The 23703-nt window shown below is 38.7% G+C and overlaps 1 protein-coding gene across 3 annotated transcripts in view; it reads left to right on the top strand.

Annotated features, from left to right (window-relative positions):
- kiaa1549lb (KIAA1549-like b) overlaps positions 1 to 23703 on the top strand; it is a 56395-nt gene that overhangs the window by 6971 nt on the left and 25721 nt on the right. For all 3 annotated transcript variants that reach the window (XM_026170029.1, XM_026170020.1, XM_026170039.1), the window contains exons 2-4: positions 17812 to 18165; positions 21196 to 21672; positions 21799 to 21914. In XM_026170029.1, the coding sequence (XP_026025814.1) occupies positions 17812 to 18165; positions 21196 to 21672; positions 21799 to 21914 (947 nt within the window). The remainder of the gene's footprint in view (positions 1 to 17811; positions 18166 to 21195; positions 21673 to 21798; positions 21915 to 23703) is intronic.

Below are 23703 nucleotides of genomic sequence, written 5' to 3'. Positions count from 1 at the left end.
TCCATCTGGCCCATCAAGACTCACTCTCATTTCATCAGTCCATAAAACCTTAGAAAAACCAGTCTTGAGATATTTCTTGGCCCAGTCTGGACGTTTCAGCTTGTGTGTCTTGTTCAGTGGTGGTCGTCTTTCAGCCTTTCTTACCTTGGCCATGTCTCTGAGTATTGCACACCCTGTTGACTATTTTGAATGAAACACTTGATTGTTCGATGATCACGCTTCAGAAGCTTTGCAATTTTGAGACTGCTGCATCCCTCTGCAAGATATCTCACTATTTTTGACTTTTCTGAGCCTGTCAAGTCCTTCTTTTGACCCATTTTGCCAAAGGAAAGGACGTTGCCTAATAATTATGCACACCTGATATAGGGTGTTGATGTCATTAGACCACACCCCTTCTCATTACAGAGATGCACATCATCTAATATGCTTAATTGGTAGTAGGCTTTCGAGCCTATACAGCTTGGAGTAAGACAACATGCATGAAGAGGATGATGTGGACAAAATACTCATTTGCCTAATAATTCTGCACTCCCTGTATAATTTAATTGCATTCTGTTGTGCTGCAAATGTTTGTCTTTGTGACCAGTTATTAAACTAAAAACTCAATTTATTAAAGCAAAAATGCTGTAAAATACACACACAAGAAAAAACAACTTTGTTTCGTTCTCCATCTGCCGTTTTTTGCAGGCTATGCAGATGTTTTACTGGGAGACAGTTGGACTTTAAAATTATAGGAATGAAAGAAATGAAAATGCTGAACGGATATTGTGAAGTAATTAAAATCTATTAATGCTGCCAATCACTCTGAGAACAAAGAACATTTATTGTTATTTATCTCTGCTATAATTCACTCTCTTTCAGACTGTTTCCATCTAATCTTAAAGGGGCATGCCTTTTTTCCCCTCCTCCACTGCCATGCAGGCAGCATTTCTACAACACATAGATGTATTCTAGGAAGGGCAAACTAGCTTCTAATTAATATCATAGACCATCTGCCTCACATTGCCCCACGTATAGTTCTGTAAAATCAGGACGTATTGTTTGTGTAGAGAGCTTTCTGCATGTTTCTCTCCAGTATCTATCTGTACCTATGTGCTTTCATTTTTTTCCCTCCTGTGTCCTTCTCTATTTTGGCTCTTTGGTTTAGCTTGATGGCCGATGAAGGCTTGGCTCTGCTGCTGCTTAAGAAAGAACAGCGTGCCGTCTGATTTATTGGGACACGCTGTATAATACACCACACTGCTCTGCACAAGGCCACTGTTGAGCACACACTGCATAACACTGGACTGCCTTACAAGATGGCCTGATCCTTGAGGAAATGTCAGGAAAGATCAACTTACGTGACGCAATTGTATGGATAGAATCTGTCTGTTTGAATTTAGTGGTTATCATATTAGTGGAACTGAAGTTCAAGTGAATTAAATTCAGCGGTTTATGTTAGTGTTTACAGGTACTGCATTCTCACATAGCTGCTACAGTTATCATGCAGTGGCTGAAGGTGGGCCCAGCTACACAGGTTGTCACCAGCCTTCATGTAATAATATAACTGATGAGGATGATGTGTTATTTATCTAAGCCTAGCAAATCAAGAGCATCTGGTAGAATGTGGAAAAGTGACCTAATGAGCTGAAGTACATTCATTCAAATGGATAGGGCTTTATTAGCTATTTTAGGTTAGCATTTCTTGGGTTTGTCGCATGCTTGAATTTTAAAGACGTAAAGGATTTAAGACCTTTTGGCTCAAACAAACTAAGATGTGAACAGACCAAGATTTTGATATATGGGTGCATAAATAGTCAATATAGTTATAGATGGAGTGATTTAAATCTTGTTTACTGTTTATCAGATGTTTACTGATAAATTGTCAGTCACATCTAGCTTTTGTTAGATATTGTAAATGGATGGGTTAAAACGCCAAAAACGCTTCCTACTTTCAGATTTGTTGAGAAAACTACATTATTGTTCACGGAATGATGACCTTAGCCATCACGTCGTGATCAATTTAAAGTCTTAGTTGGTAATTTCAGCAGTTTTTTAATACCATATAATATTCATGCAGGGTAGGATATGGCTACCTTTCCAAAAAAGAAGTCACTCCCATGTCAGTGTGCAGTGTCCTCAGTTTCTGAGACAGGTCAAACCCTCGGATGTTGACGAGCAAAATTTCTTAACTTATTGCATAAACCGGGCATGGTTCCTACTCAGCCCTCTCACAGTGTTATGAAAAACGTGCCACGCACACAAGTTGCAAAAATCAGGAGGCACAAAGCTAGCCTTAACAACACTAAAGTGCGGCGTGTGCCTGTAGCTGTGTCTTTCATTGGTGTCATCGTTGCCAGAGACAACAATGGCTAGCATGAAGTAGGCAAAATACCATAATTGCAGTTTTTGGCCACTAGGGCAAAGAAGAACTCCACAAGTCTCCACCACACAGTGCTGATGCTACCATATCCAACAGTCTGCATACTTACGCTAATCAAAATTGGAACTTAAAATGAAGTCACTGAAACTGACGCTAAAGAGTTTTTGTGTTTAGCACACCAGTAAGTTATTGGTTATTAATAAAAAACTATGTATGATAAAGATAAAGTGTAATTTTGATGTAACAAAGAGAGGTTTGCATAGTTTAGTGCTTGTTGTTGTTGTTTTGAGTTGATAATTTTAAAAAAAATGTGTGCCAACAACAGTTATTACCAATTACGAATGAATAGTTCATTGTTGGTCTGTGACCCTGTTTTAGTCCGAGAATTCTCACGTTCCGACCTGTCAAAGCGCTTTCACATTGCCGTGTAAGTCTGCGTATGCTATTCTTTTGTGCGCTTTAATTGGATTATATAGAAATTGGGGCTAGGCTTGGATAGTTAATCGTCTGTCAGTTTCCAAGAGAACTGGATCATCATAACATGAGTAGAACTGCAAACAAATTCTGATTTTACAATGTAAAAAATTTTCCCATTTAAATAAGGGTTTCTTTTAATCTTATTTTTTAATCTTACAGTTTCCAACCATATAGTGATATGCACATCCTCTTATTATTCATAAAAATAGTATTACTTTATCAGTATTAGTTATCAGTTCAATCTAGAGTGCAGACTGTCCCCAGGCTGAGGCTGATTTAGGTCGTTTTTGACTCACAGTGCCATTGACAGTATACCATGAATTTTTAGACTCAATTATCATTTACTCTGTTTTTCTTTCTAGCTTCAGTAAAGCAGGCTGAAAGTGGAGGCAGCATACTTTATGTGAAGATGACAGAATCAGTGAAGCTTCAAGAGTAAGCTCAGTTCGTGGAGAGCATTAAAGGAGAAATTTTACATTTTATAAGTCTAGCTTTTTAATCAGTAATCCAGTTGTCTTGTGACCTTAAAAATGTGCTCTGACAGGATACAGAGGTGGTTTTAGTGTTCACACTTGTCTCATTTGCAGGTGATTTGAAACATTTGCACAAACTGAACTATAGCCATTAAGTGCTGAAATATAAGTGGTCTGAACTACATCGTCGTGTAAAGTATAAAACATGCCTTGCATTTTAAACACGTGATGAAATTACTCACTTGCACGCACATTCATAAATTTTTACTGTAAAATTTGTTAGATTTATCTCCAAACCTTCATGCTTTTAACCATGTCACCCACAAAGTCTAAAAATGAAACACGTTGTTTCCCATAGGCTCATTCATTACTGGAATAATCTGAGTGTGTAACTGCACTGTCTGAAATAGAAAAGACCTTTACACACTCTTCTGTTCATCTGTGGGAAAGTTATTCAAGTTCCAGACTTTGTTTCTCTTCAGTTTTCATAGATAGCCTTCTCAGGCTTCAGATACTAGTTCACTTGTGTTTCTGTGGTTTTTGTTATGTACATCTTAGCACTTTGTGACACCCAAAAATGAAAACTTATGATACATTTTAACATTATGAAGTCATTGTATTAGTTGCTGATATTGTGTTTTCTTAATATCAGCTGTATCCCATCTTTTCTTTGTCTAATTTTAGGTAGAACTATAGCAAAACAAAAGCCCCCATATATTGCACAGGAGAACTTGAACTCAGTAATTAAATAACATTAGTAAATGTCTCAGTTTTTCATCCACTGGCCAAAGAAGCAAACCGAATTACCCATTTTACCACATGGTGCAGTTTGTATGAAATACAGTTAAAAGTGCGACTGTGCTTCTACCTCAGTGTTTCTTTATTTCCTGTGAAACTGCAGCATGTTGTAGGATTAACAAAGGCAACATGTCTCTCCAGGATTAGATTATAATACACACGGTACATCTCAGTAATGTTATTGTCAGCAAACTGGCCACTCCTTAACAGTTGATGTTGATAGACAATTTGTGGATAATAAACACTGTAGTAAAAATGGTAAATGGCCTGTATTTATATAGCGCTTTTACTAGTCCCTAAGGACCCCAAAGCGCTTTACATATCCAGTCATCCACCCATTCACACACTGGTGATGGCAAGCTACATTGTAGCCACAGCCACCCTGGGGCGCACTGACAGAGGCGAGGCTGCCGGACACTGGCGCCACCGGGCCCTCTGACCACCACCAGTAGGCAACGGGTGAAGCGTCTTGCCCAAGGACACAACGACTGAGACTGTCCAAGCCGGGACTCGAACCGGCAACCTTCCGATTACAAGGCGAACGCCCAACTCTTGAGCCACGATCGAGTAGAGACGGGGGAGTGTGTGACATCACATTAAAAGAATCACAGAATATCCAATTCAAGAAGAAAGTCTGTAAGCAAAGAAGACAAATAAGTGGAGCTTGGCGTTGATATAAAGAGACAGAAACTCTTTGGATTGAGATTCAAACTGATGGAAGAGGGCTGCATTGTTCTGTAACTGAGAAGACCTTTAAAATTTAAATCATGTATCAAAAATCAGGGCAAAATTGCCTCATTTGTCTTTTCATTTTTATAAAACGAATCAAGACTGATTATAAAGTGGTGCAGCAAATAGTGGGAATAAATAGGAAAAGATAATATGACAGAGCGATAAGAAAAAAATTACCCCACAGTCCAATTTTTACATGCTAACACTTTGAATCCTATGACATTAAATGCACATCAGAGTTATCTCCCCATTTTGATACAGATGTGTCCTATTTCTCATTCTCAAAAAAAGGGTTCTGTAAAAGCATCCGTCCGCTTAATAGTATCTGTCTGCCTAACATTAGAGTCTCAAAAATATCTTCAGCATTACAGTTCATGTCGCTGAGTGCATGTACTGTGTAATGTTGGTTAAAAAGATGAAGATTATTAGGATTTCTTCTTAAATTATAAAATGTCTGCCAAAATGTCTAAATTAGAAAACATTACAATAGCAGATGGTTCAGTTTGACCTTTCACAGTTCCAATAACATCATCTGTCTACATACGGTCCACTAGAATAATCTCAATCTCATCTCAATCTTCCCTAATTAGGGAAAACCTTTGAATAATATAGTTAATCTATGGCCTAGATTCATTGAACAGTTCTACTCAGGTAAAGTATTGATGGTTATACACACACACACACACACACACACACACATATACAGATAGATAGATATATACACATATATGTTGTAAGCACAATTGAGCTAATGAGCTGACAGCTTTTTTTGTTCATAATGCCAAAGCAGCCACTGCTAAACTGCTGCTCTTATTGCACACAAATAAAACCCTATTAGGATTTACACAGGCAGACAATGAGCCAGCTTTATATGTATGATTTATGCATGATTTACATTTTATATACTACTGCTCTCCCCTCACACCCAAAAGGAAAAAAAATATAAATAAACATAAAAAACTATGAAACTATCTTAAAAATAAAATATGAACAATATTATTATTATCCATTCTAAGGAGCTTGGAAAGAAAGCGTCTGGACTAAAGCATAAAGGTCACTCTTTTGAGGATACTAATGTTCTCATTTTGGACAGAGAAGATAGATTGTTTGAAAGAGGAGTTAAAGAAGCCATCTATGTCCACTGTGAACGACCATCTTTGAACGAGATCTCTTCCCAGGCGCCTCTCGCAACCTGCGTCAGGTAATCTCAATGGGTCACATGAAATGGTGAGGCAAGGTCTCACAATGGTTTACCTGAAACCTCTGCTAATAATGACCCACGCTTTTTTTTCCACACTTTGGCACGTGTTGTGAAACACATGATCATTAGTGGGTCAACAACCTTCTTAAGGGAAAACTCCCACTAGGGTTTAAATACCTGGGACTCTCCACCGTTTGTTTTTTAAAACTGAAGAAGTTTCTCGAATGAGAGCTGAAAATTCTACAGGAAACTTAAAGAGGTCTAGTCACTTTGTTTCCAAGCTTCTTAGATTAACATGACTGAGTACCTACACAGGCATTATCCATTCGGTTTCCCCTTTTCAATCTCTGTCAGTTCCTCATTCAAACAAACCTTCTCTGTCTTGCCTAAATTTTTAATTTACTGACAGTTCATAAGACAGCCTGTAAAAAGAGTTTATGTCCATAAATTCTATATGCAGTATCTTTTAGATATGAGCATGTCTTATAAGTGCTCTCTTTTCACATAATTATTCCCGTAATTAACTAGCTTAATTAGATGTTTGTGTTTTTGCTGAGCTGAAACAGTCTTACGTAATTACTTCTTAATCATTTGATTACATGTAAGTTTCTTACTTTTAAAAAAAAAAGATTTTTTTAATCTTCAGTATGCAATTACAGCTGCCTTGCAACATGCAACACCTGAGTAAAATAGCATGCAGTAGACCTAACAGCATATCCTTTTCATAACCAGTAATGATATAAATAAAACCATTTCCAGAGTGGACACTGAAAACAAAAGAAGGATATTGTTTAATAATGTGTATGTTTAAGAAGTGGGGGTTGCTCCAGTGATAAGAGTTTATGCAGCCAGCAGGATTTTCACCATTATGATCCTATTATAAATATCTGCAGCATTAGCATGCTCACTGGCTTGTCAGTATTTGTATTTCAGAGGGATCTTAGGTAGCCACCATTGCAGAAGCAGCTGCAGTGTGACAACCAGTGGCCTTGCGGTGAATTCAGGCTGTAATGGAGGTTTTTGCTTGAGAGCACATCCATCATTCTGCCTGTTGAAGTCAGTGGTGATCCCTTTGTTTGCTTCGACTGTGTGGCATGTCAAGGTTGAGCATCTACTCGCTGTGATGTGAAGATGAACAGTGTCAGTGTTGTAGCGCAAACATGCACTGGTTGACCCGGTATTCAGCTATGGTAAACTGCATGATAGACCAATGTCTTTTTTATTATCACTTGCATTCTCTAGTTCATGCTTCAACAAATCATTTTGTGTTTTCTTTCCTTATTAAAAGGCAGCATATGGACATATGATACTGCTACATTGAGGTGAATTGCCCTGCAGTGCATAACCAAGCCTTTCCCATTTTGCTGCTCACAGACATTGACAAAGCACAGTTAGTAGTTATATTATTTCTGACAGGGCTACTTTAGTCAAAATAGGGCTATTATTTCATCTGCATATTGTTGTTCTGGGACCTTCCAGCACTTACAACAGAAGAGCAGCAGCAACACAGGACCTCAGCATAGATCAGAGCACTAATCAGAAATAGTATGAATATTGTAACGAGGAGCTGGGATGAAAGTCAGGTTGCAAAGCGGCTTGTAGAGGCAAAAGCATCTGTACAAGCATCTTAAATAGCATCCTCCATATGAGGCTTTTCAATAGAATGTGTAGAAGGCTATGAGATGAACTGTCATAAATTGTGCAAAAAAAGAAAGAAAATTACTGAAAATTTCCCAGAGTTCAAATAGTTAGTTAAACAGTTTGCTTATAAAACATGAGTTTATATTTACATACATGCTTTGATTTTAGACTGTTTTTATGTGGTTGCCATGCAAAATGATGGCAAATAATATATAATTTAACATAATTCAAGTATTTACGGTATAATACGTTATTAAATTAAAATCCTATCATCACCTTTATAAGGTGTTTTAAGCACATAAAGGCTACAAATGCCTCGTTGTAACCCATTCAAAAGTGATTGCTAAGCATCATGATGACATCACAATTTCTGATATAAATAAGAAACTTCGGAGGCATAGATGTGCCTGTGATTTTGGCCACACAAACCCTGATCATGCAGCGGGGATTTGTGGGCAAACAGAGATTTCATGTACTCTAGTGTGAATAAAAAATTCTTCAAAAGTTCAGTGTAAAAATGAGATCTTAATCTAGATTCAACATCTCTTGCATATTCAGATCACATGAAGAAATGCTTTTTATACACTTGTCTGTGAAGGTTCTCAGTCATCCAGGTCATTGTAGTCTAAGGAGCTTGGAAAGAAGCTCCTTACACTTTTATACACGTATTTGCATTTCCTACTCATGTGCATTTGTCTCTGTAACAACATGACTGGCTTACATGTTCCTCAGTTCAGCTTTGGTTGCCTCTGTGGTAGCAGAAGCAAGATGACCGCCATGTTTGCTATTAACAAATTCTTCTTTAGATTTTTATTAAGTATTTTTGAGTGCCTTCCCTCTGGAAATACACATTGTCCATTAATAACAGTTGGAAACTTGAATTTCCAAATCCCATAGAATCCCATAGAATCCCATAGAATCCCTTCCCAAAACAGAATCAACATGAGCCAGTGACTTTGGGGACTGTTGCTGCAGTGACCCCAGATTATAGAGCATTGTGATTGCATTACATAGATTTGACATTCTTGTGCTTGACTCCAGTGTGGATTTAGAGGGAATCCCAAAGGCTTAACAGGCTTATCCTACCTTGTTATCCCTCATTGTCCTCTTCCCTCTATCATCCTCATGCTACGGCTAACCTCTGCAGCCCTGTGGTCAAGAAATGGTATCAGAGTCCACACATCTGCTCTTATAGGTCTTATAGATCACTGATTTGGAAATCAAAAGGATTCATAAGACAGTTCTAGTGTTGTTGCTTTGGGGATATATTATCAGTTCTAGTGTTCTCTACCTTTAAATTGTAGTTTTCCTCAGTAAATCCAAACCTGACCCAATTATATGAAACAGCATGAAAATTTTGGTCTTTGGTTGAGCGGCTTCACCATCCCATGTGTATGATCAAGGTCAAGTCTGTGCAGTGTCTTTGTTATGTCACTTAAGAGCCTTGTAAATATTCAGCTTTTGCTTTTGTGTTTATGTTAATACGCTTGAGAGCCAAGTTGGTTTGACATGGAAAGCATGAATTATGGCTGCGACAGAATCAGAGTCACCATTACTGCAATTAATTACGTTGATGTTAAAACTTCAGAGACAAGACGGCTTGTCTGACAATTTACCGTGAATGAAGTTGTTTAGGTTAATGAGTATTTATACTATAAACAAATGAGACCTTTTAGAGGTTAATTGTGTTCTTTGGGGATTCGATTTATGCATTAGTAAACTGAAAAACCAGAGAGAAAGGATTTTTGCCTTTAGCACACATGGAGGAAATGCTTAGAGGAGGTTGACGTTTATACATATACTATTACTTTTTTCTTTTTAAATATCTGCTCATCCTTTTTCATGCTTTGCAAAACACAATTACTTGCAAAGACATGCCAAGGGAGGACAGCAGGTTTCAGCATTTAGCAAGATTTGAGAAAAATGAACAGAGTTCACTGAAAAAATGTAATGAATTTTTCTAAATTGTTACTCCAGGTAATTAAATCATAGAGGCAGAACTGATTTGACTGTAATCTAGACATGTTCAGAAAGGCAGGCCTTTTTGCTACTGGAACAATGAGATATTGTTGTGCTGGGGTTTAGTGCAGGGTATATAAGATACAGCAGGTAAATTCACTGCTCTATCACTTTGCAGGACAAGCTTTGACTTCCTCTGAAGTCTCTCTGAGGACCCAATTAAATAGTGAGTGCAGGAACTTGTGATCTCCTCTACAGCAAAACCAGAATAGAGTAGTAGAGGGTGACACAGGTGACCAAGCTGAACTTTACCTGCTGTGATGTTATGGTCTTTTAAATAGCAGACTTCAGGCCACAGCTATACTTAGAGAGGCCATCCTGCAAGCAGATGTTGATTCTGATATATTTTGTAGACCTTTGTGGGGCCTTTTTTATTGTTAGCAAGGATGTGGTGAATTGTACATTTATTTAAATATAGTTTTGAATGGGGATCATAAAATCTATTGGATGATGTCAACCTTGTAGATGGCTATTGGTCTGCTGTCAAATAGGATTACATTTGGTTGCTGTTGTTTATCTGTTGTGTGCAATCAAATTAAAAAGAAAATATAATAAAGCTACAAGGCTTCAAAAATAATTTTTCATTAAGATCTCTTTGTTTCCCCACTCAAAAAGGGGGGGGGGGGGGGGGATGATAACAACAAAGCAATCAAACAAGAAAATCTTGATTAAGTCAATTCATTTACTTATGTTTAAACAGAAGATAAAACTCGGATTAGTTGCCCACATGTTAAACTGTCTATATGAAGAACCAAAATGAATATGAACACAATGAACACAATAATGAACAGATTGTGTAAGTATATAGTATAAAGGGAAAGCTGACTAGTGACTTCACTCCAGTTTAGCAAAGGAGGCCCATAATTTTCTATTTCTATGCCTTTCTTAAGCTTTTAATCTTACACTGTGGGCCATCTAAGGTTGTTTAGAATGGATGGCTGGATGAATGGATGCTTTTAAATTAAGTGGTACAATTGCATACCTTAGAAGGAACCTTCATCTTCACTCATATGCAGTCAGCTGCCGCGTCACTATCTGATGACAGCCTGTAATGGCTCCTGGCCCGTCATAGCCCCCAGCATGCAGCTCAACTCCTACACTTGTACCCTCGCCTGCTCTGAAATGTATGTTCCCAGGAGATGAACACTTTGGTTTGATACAATTCCTTCTTCTTAAAAAACAAAACAAATGTTTTTGGTTTCTGATAAATCAGTGAAGTCACATTTTTGGAAATAAGACAAGCACACCAACACTAGCTTAGTTACTTTTTACTTTTGGGAAAGTCAACTCAAGGTCATGATGACTATAGTTTTTGCAGCCTATACATACTCAAAAATTTGTCATAATATAAAAAAAACAAACAAAACATAATGCAATGTGAAAGTAGCAACAAAAACAAGAAAGAAAAACAAACTAACTAAAATGCAGTCATTCACTACGCACTAGCAGTGGTACAGATGACTGATGTGACTTTATGCCTACTTTTAAAGATCAGATTGTCTGCCTTTTGTTCTCGCAAAACATAAATGATTTAAAAAGACTATTTCCAAAAACACTTTTTTCCAAAAAATAAAATTCAACCTATAATTTCCTTTTTTTCTAAAAGGATTTTTTCTTATTTGCATGTAGAGCTTGGTAGAGTTTGGGTTGAAAGGAGCTTTCTGTTGGCTTGTCTTTTTTTTTTCAGATAACATGAAAGCACAGTTGAAGGTGTAGAAGTGCTGGTGTGTACATTCAATGCTCAATCATTTTAATAGACCACCACCCAATGTAAGGTATTGGCAATGTGAGAGAAAGAGAAAATAAGAGGATAAGTGGCAGATGTGCAGCTGACAAAATACAACAACTGTGTGATGCTATCGTATCAATATTGACTAAAATCTCTGAGGAATGTTTCAAGCACTTTTTGGAATCTATGTCACAAAGAATTAAAGAATTTTTGGAGGCAACAGGCATCTAACCATAACCATCTAACCTTGTCTTAGATAGGTGTAATTAATGAATTAAAGTGTTTGTACACTGTAATCTGTACAATAATCAGTTCTAAAAGGAAGATGAACAAGATTTGGAGACTGTGAGGAGGACAAACTCCCTTTTTAACAGGAAGAGACCTCATGCAGAAGCAGGGCAGCCACCTGCAACAGCTGGTGGCTGCCCTGCTTCTGCGTGAGGACATCAGACCATGGGACATCACACAGTGAAATACAGCAATCTAGCCTAGAAGTATCAAATATCTTGAGTAGTTTTTTGCGACAGGATGCTCCTAAATTTTACAGTAGACGAAAATTATTAAATAAATATTTAATTTAATTAATAAATATTTAGGTCAAACATTTCTCAAAAAGTCCTTTGCACTAGTAATGAAGGCATAGGTAAATCTATCAAGAGTAATGTGCTGCGCTTTTTCACGTATTTGCTGAAGCAGCACCTTGATTTACGAATTTACATAATGAGCCATAGAAATCAGTTAATTTTGGATTCAGTTACTCTGTTTTTTTGCCAGAGGGTCTGAGCAAGCAGATATATGATCTCTCATGTGAGAGTGGAGAGAATGTGTCCCCTGTCACCTTCCAAAAGCTTGCTAAAAGCCATGAATTATTGCACTCTGGTGTGTTGTACTAAGCCAGCGCTGGCCGAGACAAACATAGAGACACTCAATAGGAACATTATCCCAATACGCCATATAGCGATGCAGATACTGGGAGGAATTAATTAGTGTTGGGCTAATTAAAGACTACAATGTAACAGCACTGTTTTAGTCTCTTATGATACCCCAAAGTGATTGTGACGGCTTCTCAAATTGTTTTTTCTTTTACATTTTCCAAACCGATCCTGTGTACCTTTTCGTATCTTCAAAAATCAGGACAACTCATAACAATCAGATTTTTCTAATCTTACAGCATCTAATGTCAAACCTAAATGGGGTGGGTTAAACTCAGACGCGGGGACAAGGACAGCCTTTGTAAGCAGTAATATGAGCAGACAGACTGCAACAACATAAGCCATGACTACAGTGTTCTGAGCTACATCAGGACAGAAGTCAGTGTGTTGACATGTCAGGCTGAAAAAGCTGAAGAGCCTCAGCGTCAGTAGAAAGGCTGACTTTCATCTGGAGGGACAGAGAGAGGAAGTGAAGAGAAGGAGAAGAGAGGAAATAGAAAAAAAAAAATAGGTGGCTAGAGAGAGCTCAGCTTCTCCTGAGTCAGGGCATTGTCAGGAGATAGTTTTTCTCCTCTGAGGACTTCATCAGTGGAAAAAAGGGACAGTGATTGGGCCAGTGGATTTTTTCTAAACAAATAAGATTTATGCAAAAACATTAATCAAAAAAGTGCAAAAAGCACTATAGGTGGATGGATGCACTAAGTGAACATTACTATTGCACTTAAAAATAGATTCCTTTCAACTGGTGGTGTCAGTCAGGTGGTGACTTCTTTGGTTGCTAAACAAAGTAGTAGAATACATTTTAAAAATAATTAATGGTCTCAATTATGGAGTTTAAATCATACCTAACACTTGACTGTAACTTATTTAGTAAACTGTGGTCACATTTAGTGTTAAATGGATGGCTACCTGCCTGGTGAATGACAAATAGCTACCAAATGATCAGTGTCAGTCACACATATGATGCCTAGTTTCTACAAACCGAGATGCTCAAATTGAGACTTCACAGCAAGATTCTGCGGCCCAGTTGGTGACAGTGGCTATATCTGTTTTTTTTTATGTGTGGTATGTGGCAAAAAGGCTACAAAATCAGCATGTACAAAACTGGGTGGCTGTAGCTCAGGAAGTAGGGCAGGTCACCTGCTAATGGCAAGGTTGGTGGTTTGAGCCCTGACTGCTCCAGTCTTTGGGCAAGATATTGAACGACTAGTCGCTCTTTGATGGGTTCATCAGGGCATGAATGTTGTAAATTTATAGAAGCTTGTTTCTGCCACTAAAAACCTTTTTTTAACCATCGGTAGTTTAAAATCTGGTTATCTAAAAATGTCAACTTAATTCAGTTTTCAAGGGTTTTTTTGTTGTTGTTGACTTTGGGTTATTTTTTCAGCATTTTGAATTAGTAAGTGTCAAACCCTAACCCTAATTAAGTTAGTAAGTCAAAATTTTGAGATATCGAACTCAAAATTTTGAGACAATAACCTGAAATTTCAACATAATAATCCAAAACTTAGACTTACGCATGTCAAACATTTTTCTCAGCACTGGAAATGAGCTCCTATGCAAATGCGTGTCTAATTAATATATAATATGACAACAATTTTTTGCATTAATGAATATCCAAGTATCAATTTTTTCTGACCAACCTTTCTCATGCAAAAAAGAACCCACTGCATTTTCACAATTTTAGTATAAAAAAGTATTGTTTTACCCTAGTAAATAGAAGAATATGTTTGTTATTGTTTAAATAAGGTACATAATTTAAATCAAAATTCACAACACAAACCAACTCTTGGTACTTGGGTCTATCCTGAACTATTTTTAAATGACCAAACCAACAAAGAGTAAAAAAGAACCAAAAGCAAACGATAAAGACTTTGTTCGAGTTCATGACTGAGTGAACGAACATCTCTTTTAGTACACTGTACGCATCTCTGCATGGCTGCAGAGTTAAGTGTCCACTGGGTTCTGTTCCAGACAGATGAGGCATGTATCATCCTGCTGCGCTGTTTGCACCCCATGAAAAAAAAAAAGACAGAGCTGGGTGTGTGACATTCTCCCTCGCATCCACACTGCCACCACAGCAGTGCTTGGCATCACTGCCAAATGCTCCTTCTACTTGTCTTCCAGCCCTGCACAAGCATGATACCTCCACAGAGAGAAAAACAGCGACAGTATGTGAAATAGATCCATTTTTTATAATTTAAAAAGAACAACAGCTCAGAGCAGTTCTATATGCTGTTTCCTGTCATAGACAGCCAAAAATGTAAGAGGCACTTCCTCGGCAGGAGTTGGCCAGGCTTCTCAAATTGGTTTCTATGCTCCCAGGCCTCCATCCAGTTCACTATTGAATTACACTCACTTGTTTACCATTTTCTACACATAAGAGAACAAAAACAGCTTAAAGCAAAAGGGGAAGCAATGTATAATATGAGTGCAACACCAGGAGCCCAGCAGTGTCATGTCTATGTCCTGGTAGCTCAAAGATAGTGTTGGCTGAAGAGAGGAAAAGAATTCAGTCTGGATTTGATGTCTGTGGTTTGAACGTGTGGCTTGTCAAAGGTTTAAGAGCTAAGTCAGGTATGTTTAGCTGTCTTTTGACTAATAGTTAAACATTTTATTTATCACACATGTCTGTAGTTTTGACTTCTTGCAGAAGGCTCTAATGCTGTTACTAAACCATGATTAGTTCATGTTTTTAGAAACTGACTCTATACTGCCTAATAATTCCCTTGCACAAATCATATACTGTGTATTTCAACAAATTCCAGCTCTTTGTTTAAACTACATGATACTGAGCTAAATAAGTAAACCCAACACAGTGTTTTTATGGCTGCACCATTCACATGGTATCATCGCAGGTGTGTGGTGTATATTCTTATACACATTTCCAAAACCTGTACTTGGTGTCTTTCAGACTGACATCCAAAATAAGAAGTTGTTGCAAAATGTAATTAATGATTGATGTCTTTTACACGTTCACATTCCATCTTTTTTTTTTATCTTAACTGGATCATTTTTAGTCTTTCAATTGCAACAATGTTAAAATCATAACCTGTTTTGTCGATACAGTGTCATTTTACTTAAGTAACCTAAACAATCAAACACCCGCTTTGCATTTATAACCCATTTGAATTGTTCTAGTTTTGGTTGAGATGCAAATCTTCATTTTTTACACTGATTGATTGATATTTTCTGTTTTTTGAGACAGATGCCTGATGGTGTGAACAGTCTGTAGACTTAAAGGCAGTTACAGTTTTTCTTCCAAATGACCTAAAATGTCATCATTTTCTTCTTCTCCCACTGCTATATATACTTTCATAGCCCACCCTTTTTATTATACTTTCACATTTCCTCTCAGCTTTTATCTGCAAGTATTGTCCTCTGTGGTCCATTGTTAAAAATCCTTCCATATGCTCAGCTCCATCGGAGCAGGTGGCAAACCACAGGTGGAACTTACACCTTCACTTGGACTGGCATCCATCCCATGAAACAAAAGAAGTTGGCTTGCTAACTGTGGGATTGAGGATGGGGGGTAGAGGATAGGATGGAAGAATGGAAGGTAGTATCTCTGACCTTTTAGTAGCCTTAAGGAAGGACAGATATCCTTTATTTTGTTAAACTCCTTTGTGAATAGATGAGAGCAATTACCTTATTTCCACTCTTTTGTATCACTGGATTTCAAGAATGGATTAAAAATTGCTGTATAGCAGTTTCACTAATCACATTTTACCATGTTACAGATTTATTGGAGAAAAGGAATTAAGTGGGATCACAAATACAGGATGAGGGGGCTGTGTTTAAGGAACTAATACTGGCAGATAATAAAATTCTGTGATTTACTTCTCTGAAAACAAATTATGAAAAGCATTATTCCAGTTCTCTGGGATATTGGTGACATTTAAGGCTACATTCACAGTTATAAACCTGGAACTTTTGCTAAATGCACGGGTATTAAATTCTATTACAGTTCTCATTTGTTCTGTAATTCTACTGATAGAAAAAAAGTGTTTTCAGTCCCAGCTGTGTTAGTACACACCGCCTTAGGCTAATCGTTATGTGTTGTACAAAAAAAAGAAATAGACTCAAAGGCCTCACAGAATGTGCTGGACACTTATCTTATATTTTATTCTATCCTCAAGTATGTATTTATTAAAAGAAATGAAATTGAAAAATAGATCTGGCAAAATAACATTGACGCTATTTGAGTATCTTTTTTGCTTTTCTGAGTACTCGGGTATGTCAAAACAGTCCCCAGAACTCCGTCTTCTGTCCATGTCTCTCAGACACTAAGGGGTTTGCTAGTTAGATTAACTTTAGCAAGGCAAGCATGTTGAGGGGGTGGAAGATGTGACAGGAATGCTAAGCTTCATAAATGGATAAAATAATCCCTGTATGGATGTGTTGACGATGTGCCGTGAATAAAAGAAGTGGTAGGGACAGGAACGGATGAGAAACAGCTCAGCTTCAGCACATTAATGACCTCCAGCATCTTGATGATAGCTAATATTCTCCAGCTGCCTCTCTCTTTCTTTTACTGAGATGTAATTTCTGCAAAGGCACAAAACACAGTAACAATAAGTCCAAAGTGGTTTTTTAGGCGTGCCATAATCTTTGCTGTACTTTAGAACATGGTTGCTATCTCTTGAGTAATTCAATTTGTTCCACTTTGAAGACTGTGCCTTTTCCTCTATTTTGGGAATACATGTTTGCCCTTGGTATATTGTCTGAGACTATTAGAAACCTATCATTATAATTCCTCTAACTAAGTAGTATTTGTGATAATTCTCACAATCTTAAGAGATTGTACACTGAAAGTATTATTTCTTTTCTTTTTTTTTAAATGATAGCTTATCCAAAATATCACAATTACCACTGACAGCAACATCCATTTGCACATGTGCTTTGTTTGATCCTGTGTGACAGTGAGACATACCAGTCTCTATGTAATGGCCTCATCGGTCTTGTTTACAGAAAAGTAATACTGTGCTGACATGCAGGCTGAATGAGTACGCACAATGCAGTGGCAGTCTGATTTTTCACACTGTCATTTAATAGGACAGGGCATCAGCATGGCATTTCATACAGGTTCTAGGGCTTAAAAATTCAGAAATGTGTTATTCCGTACCACTGCTTTTACCTTTAACCTTGTCCTGCTTTATGTTTTTCGATAGCTCATTAATTAATCTCCAACTGACTGTTGGACAGCAGAAAGAACAGGAGAGCATCTGGACCAACATCAATTCATTAATGATTTATTAACATTTTAACTGCAAACTTGAAGGCTTCTAAGAAGTTAGCTTTGATGAATTCATAACTCCATGACTGCGGTAGAAATCTCAGTGTATTTGTTTGTTGCTGATTTACTGATGTGCATGGGTATGCAGAACAAGAATCTGTTTTGTTTGTAACTTACTGAACCATCTTTCCCTCTTATGCCCTCATAACAGAAAAATCCACCTACGATGCCTCAGGCTCCTCACCTTTACCGAGCGACCCAGCAGTCACAGGCGTTCCTGCTCACCCATCGGCTGACCTGTCAGTGGCTGAGGAGGTGCCTTTCCCAGTTGTCCATTCAGACAGTCACTCAGACACTGATGCGGAGGGCTTATCGGGGCAGCCTGCTTTTTCTTCTGTCTTAACCATGATGGCAGGAACTGTCAAACATCCAGTGAGCCTTGATCAAAGTAGAACCTTGCCAACTATCACCAGGGATGAGATCCATACCACCCAATGGCCTTCACGTAATTCCAGCCAGGGCTCAGACATGTCCTCCTCATCGTCACATGTGGGAGCCAGCTCAGGTTTGACTTTTAGCATGTCTCAAAAACACGCAACACCGCCTCAGACTGCTGGTTACACTGTATCCAGGCTGTCACGTGTATCCTTCACAAACGGAAACAACATTGTATCATTGTTTCCATCATCAACAGAGTTGACACCAATAATGTCTTCTCCATCTCCATCCACACTGTCTGTGCTTTCATCCTCCGTGCCCTCATTTTTCCTGTCACCTTCCACTGAGTGGATAGACAAAGCCCTTCAGACAGAAACAGCAGCGTTATCAGCAAGGTCTCAGGGTTGGTCAGACAGTTTAACATTCCCGCAGTCCACCACTCAGTCACTTGCTGACCTGCAATCTGTAAGACAGGAGAGACAAAGCAAAACAAGCAAACGGCCACACTCTTCAAGTGAAACCAGCATTGATAAAGGCAATAAAGTAACAACACATTCATCAGTGGACAGAATCTACCCAGTGAGTGAATTATACACTAGAATTGCAACACCCAAAGAAATCCAGACACCAGCTACCAGCACATATACACTATACTCTACTCCTAACTATAGTCAAAATCTTTTAAAAATTTTGTACAGACCTACTCAAATGCAAAATCCAGGTATGAACTTTGTACCCGCCAATAATCTTGAAATGAACGCCTCATTTCCCTCTAAACTGGAGAGTCAAACTGTTCAAAGGCAGCAGGGAGCTTCACAAAATCCCACATCAGCACTGCTGTCTGCCCATCCTAAAGGCTACTCAATTTCTAGTCATATCACACAGTGGCTTCTAAACCAAACGGCATACATGGAAGAGGAAGTTAAGACAGCAGGAGAAAGTCACACTTTTATTCATGAAGGTCATGCCGTCATGTCATCACTCAGCTCGCATGTTGGGACTCCCACTGTGTCACCAGTAATGGCGATCACACCAGGTGAATCATTTTTTACAGTTTCCTTGGAGACTCCACCAGGTAAAGTGACGCTCTCTGAAGCTGCAATCACCAAGCTAACAGGTAGCCACTCTGGCATGATGTCCTCAGAGCATGTATCTAATCCTGGTGATTTACTGATCGCAGCGGGTCACAGCAGTCCCAGAGTCCCTGCCACTGATGTAATTTACAACCAGGGAGAGATAACGGCAGCAGAGCTCAGATCTGTTTCCACTCATGCTCACCTGAATAACTCACTTTCACTCACACAGCTGAAACCTGATTCCACTATTCGTTCTATCCCCAGTTTGAGCACCAGAACAGGAACAACATCGTCTGCACTGGAGTCAGATTTGTTCAATTTGAGACCCAGAAATATTCAGGAATCTGTAACTGGGTCTTCCAAGGGCATAACTCACTTGTACATAGATTACACAACCTCAAAAACTTTATTTTCTAGCAATAAGATAGAATCTCTTTCAGGATCTGCAAATGACATAATTTATAAAACCAGAAGCCATTCACACCTCAATCAGCCTACGTACAACCCGAACTATAATAATATAGATGAGCTATCTTCCAGAAGTGCGATATATTTTGCAAACCAACCCAAATCTGTTTCATCACCGCAAATAATTCCCTCAGAAAGACCTCTTCAAACAAGGCCTTTGCCTGATTTTTTCCATAAATTGTATACACTTAGTTTAACTTCTAAAAAATCTGAAGAGACAGTGGTGTCCTCTGATGAAACCTCTGCTCATATAAAATCAGAGGGCATGACTGAGACCCACACAAGAGCAGAAAATAGTAAAGTATTGCAAGGTTCTCCTGTATTCAATGGAAACAATGAATCTTCTCTGATCAGTGATGCTGTGTTTTACAAGAAAGAAACTCCATCAGTGTTCGCAACACGCTTCCCATCTCTCGGGACTAAAACAGATTTTTTCATGCTGACTAAAGGGTCTGCAGGTTCTGGAAAAATCTCTACTGAAATCCCCTTTTTACCAGTAACAGCTGAACCTCTTATGAGAGTTTTTCACAGAGACAATGTGACATTGGTGGGTCATAATGAACTGTCCGAAATGACCTTAACACAAACAACAAACTCTTTTTCTCACTCTCAGGGACCAATCACTAGTGTGAATAGCAATAAATCTAATTTTCACCTGGACAGAGAAACGAACATGCCCTCCGATGTTTCCCCTGCTGTAACTACTTCCTCCAGTGATGGACAAAACAGCATGGAGACATGGAGTGCTATTTTCAGCTTGGGCACAAAACTAATGGCACCATATACAGACTGGAAAACCACCAAGCCTATGGCTCTTGAAAGCAGTGGCTTTAAATTAGAAAGCACATCTATAACCTTTGATAGGGTAAAATCTAATTTACCAACAGTTGGTCCCTCATTTCAAAATCCAAAGCTGGAAGATGGACAAGAGCGTAATGCGTACATGCTGAATTCTGCTGATTCAACAGCTGTTGCCAGTGATCCATATCCAGCTCATCCAACTGGTGACTATCCATCTTTTGCAACTTCCGACTATAAGGAATGGAGCTTGTCCCCAGCTAATTTTAGGTCATCTGTGGCTTTTAATGTAGAGCAAGATGTTTTTTTGCCCCTGTCTCATATAACTACTGATTCTGCAGCATTTTCCCAAGCTGCTCATGTTGAATTGATATATAAGACCAGGAACAGCCCCTCGCTGACAGCTGTTCCCTCTCTTGAATCTGCATTTGATTCTGCTGTCACACTTTCAAATAGCCCTGTGCATAGTATCTCTGATACTGACAGCAAGAGTAAGACAACTGATTCCATCCTGAAGGCATCAACCTTCCCAGCTGACCTGATTTCATCCTTCCCTTCTTACCCATCATCATCATCATCATCATCATCATCATCATCATCATCATCATCATCATCATCATCATCATTTTCATCGCCATCTTCATTCTCATACATAAGACCCACCACAAGAAAAGCAACCATGGATGAAGGCACTGCATCGTTAGCCGTCTCTCTAAATCTTGAGCAATCTTCATTTCCATCATCATCACCAAGTTTGATCTCATTATTAGATTCTAATCGCTCACCGGTAGTGACTGAGACATTTGTTCTTACAGAAGCAGAGACGGATGAATTAACCGCTGGAACTTCCAAAACAGTTGGACTCACTTTCCCCAAAGAAAAAGAGGCTAGTTTAAGCCCCTCTCAATCAGTCAGAATTACCCATTCTGCTGGGCCTACCGAGAGGACAACTCAGGTATCACCTCTGACCCCTCGACAAGACACCACGACAGCCTCTGTTAAGCTTTCCACCACTACGGCTTCAACCACAAAAACTAAAAACTCCACCACTACCATGCCTTCCCTAAGAGTCACTACGCAGTCAACCACCACTACCACACCACAGACCACGTTCGCGACCGGGAAAACCACAACCGTCAGGACTCAGTCCAACAGGAGAACATTCACACCGCCTGTCCTAAGAACGAGCCCTCCCAGGGGGGTCACGGCTGTCTTCATCTCACCTTTCACCACTACCACAGAGACTCCACCACAGCAGTGCAACATCACTGAGAGAATGTGGGTGAAAACAGGTAAACAGTACTTTTTGGAGAAGTCCTAGAGAAAAATAATATAACGATATGTTTTTTTTAAATTTATTGCTCTGACTTGTTTTGTCTGTTGCCTGTCCTGTCTTGTCCTTTTTGTCTGTCTCTTAGTTGTTTCCATCTATGTGAGGAGAAACAGGCTAGACAGCATTCAGAGGCAAAACCTGCGAAGGGGACTAAGTCAAGGCCTCAGGAAAGCTCTCAATGATACCTCTGCCCAAGCACAGGTCAGACTTTCACCAGTTATTGCTTATTGTGCTACAACTACATCTTTTTCATGTTTATAGATGGATAACATAACTTGATTTCTTCAAATATGGTTGAACAAATGTATTCTTTTTACAGCTTCTCTTGAATTGCAACTTAAGTTACGCTTTCATTATGCGTTTATGGTCTCTCTTCTCTAGTTTAACAACCAGTTTAACAATAATAGAAAAACAATATTTATTTTTCTGGAAATTACAGTCCTATTTAGAGAAGAACAGAAGATAAAGTCGGGTATCTTCTAGGGTGTGGATACCTTGTGATTGTTTCATTGACACGGTTTTAATGTCTTATGAGCTTGCCATGAGCTCATGTGAGTCAAATTCCCTTTTTCAGAGGTTTGGTTTAAAAAAAAATAGCTCGAACCCTCAAGAACCCTAAAAAACTATTCAGCTTAGACAATAACTGAATAAATAAATACATTTTTAACACTGAAGAATTGTTTTCCGGTTGTGCACTCTCCAGAAAACCAGAGGTTTATAAGCATGTGTTACACACTCATACCGAGGACCCTCATGTAGGCTGTGTGAAAAGAAATGAAGACTAATATAGAAATTAGGTTGACTGAATGTGTCCCAGAAGGCACAGAGTGATGTCACATATTTGACTAAGTGTACCAGGATTAAAATAAGATGCATGTTAGGACTGTATCGGTGCTGTAGATATTTACAAGACACAACCTGAGTGTCTGCAGAACCCATCCATATTTCACACAATCATCTTTTTGTGTGTGGATAGGTTAGCTGTGAACCAGTCATAGTCCCTGCACTGCCAAAAGCCACCTTGTCCTTGCAGTAAGCCTCCAATACCTTCACTCAATGTGACTTAAGTGTGAGAAAAACACCAAGCGAGGAACAGAAATGTTTACTTGTGAGGATCTACCAAAGACTTGCTCTTGTGATGATGTCAGTAAGATGGTAAACATATGAATATACGAATAAAGCACATGCAAACAATATATTTTGTTATAAAAACAGTCTTTTGAGGTCTGGAAGTAAATACAGAGAAATCTGTCTTCATAGCACTGTCACAGTCACAGTCATTGCTCCAGGAAATGTAAACTGCACCTGTGTGTGTGTGTGTGTGTGTGTGTTTGTGTATGCGTAGCTCAATGAAATGCCTTATTGTGTTGTATTTCTCAATCTGGAAGTATCAAATATTTGAGAGGGAGCCTTGTGTATTTGTCCTGGCGATGTGAAGGTCAGTGCTCTCACATGTTCGCTCTCTGTAGTCTCTGAAGGTGTCTTGCTTCAGTGCACTCCTGTCACCCATTTCAGCATTGCCTGGTTTCCTTTTAGTAGCACTTCTTTCTCATCCAATGAGAGGCAAGCTGTTGGCTGGGGAAATTGCTTCTGTGTTTAATTATAGGTTATAAATGGTTGGGAGGAGAGTGATGTGCTGAGCTGATGCTAAAAAGATCACAAGAAATAGACTAAATGAACTGAACCTCAGGACTAAGACCATTAAAAAAATAATAGTGAACTATTTCCGTGTCTTTCATGGAGTTAGGATTCTGCCACAACTTGAGAGTTTTTGAATGCCAATAGTGGGATCTGTTCGGTCTGCTGCAGTCTGTCACACTCTTTGAGACTGAGTTAGTGTGTGTGTGTGTTCGAAATGCAATCTCTTAATAACACCTTCACATGGGTGAAGCCCAAGAGGATGAAGTGATAATAAAGGGCTCTTTTCACAGAGCTCATAACAAGGCTGAATTGTGAGGAAGCAGAGTGGTGACTCTCAGCTACAGAGACT

Source organism: Astatotilapia calliptera, chromosome 1, assembly GCF_900246225.1.
Source record: "Astatotilapia calliptera chromosome 1, fAstCal1.2, whole genome shotgun sequence".
Classification (NCBI taxonomy): domain Eukaryota; kingdom Metazoa; phylum Chordata; class Actinopteri; order Cichliformes; family Cichlidae; genus Astatotilapia; species Astatotilapia calliptera.
Note: the sequence above shows the minus strand (reverse complement) of the source record. Positions and strands in the feature narration are given on the sequence as shown.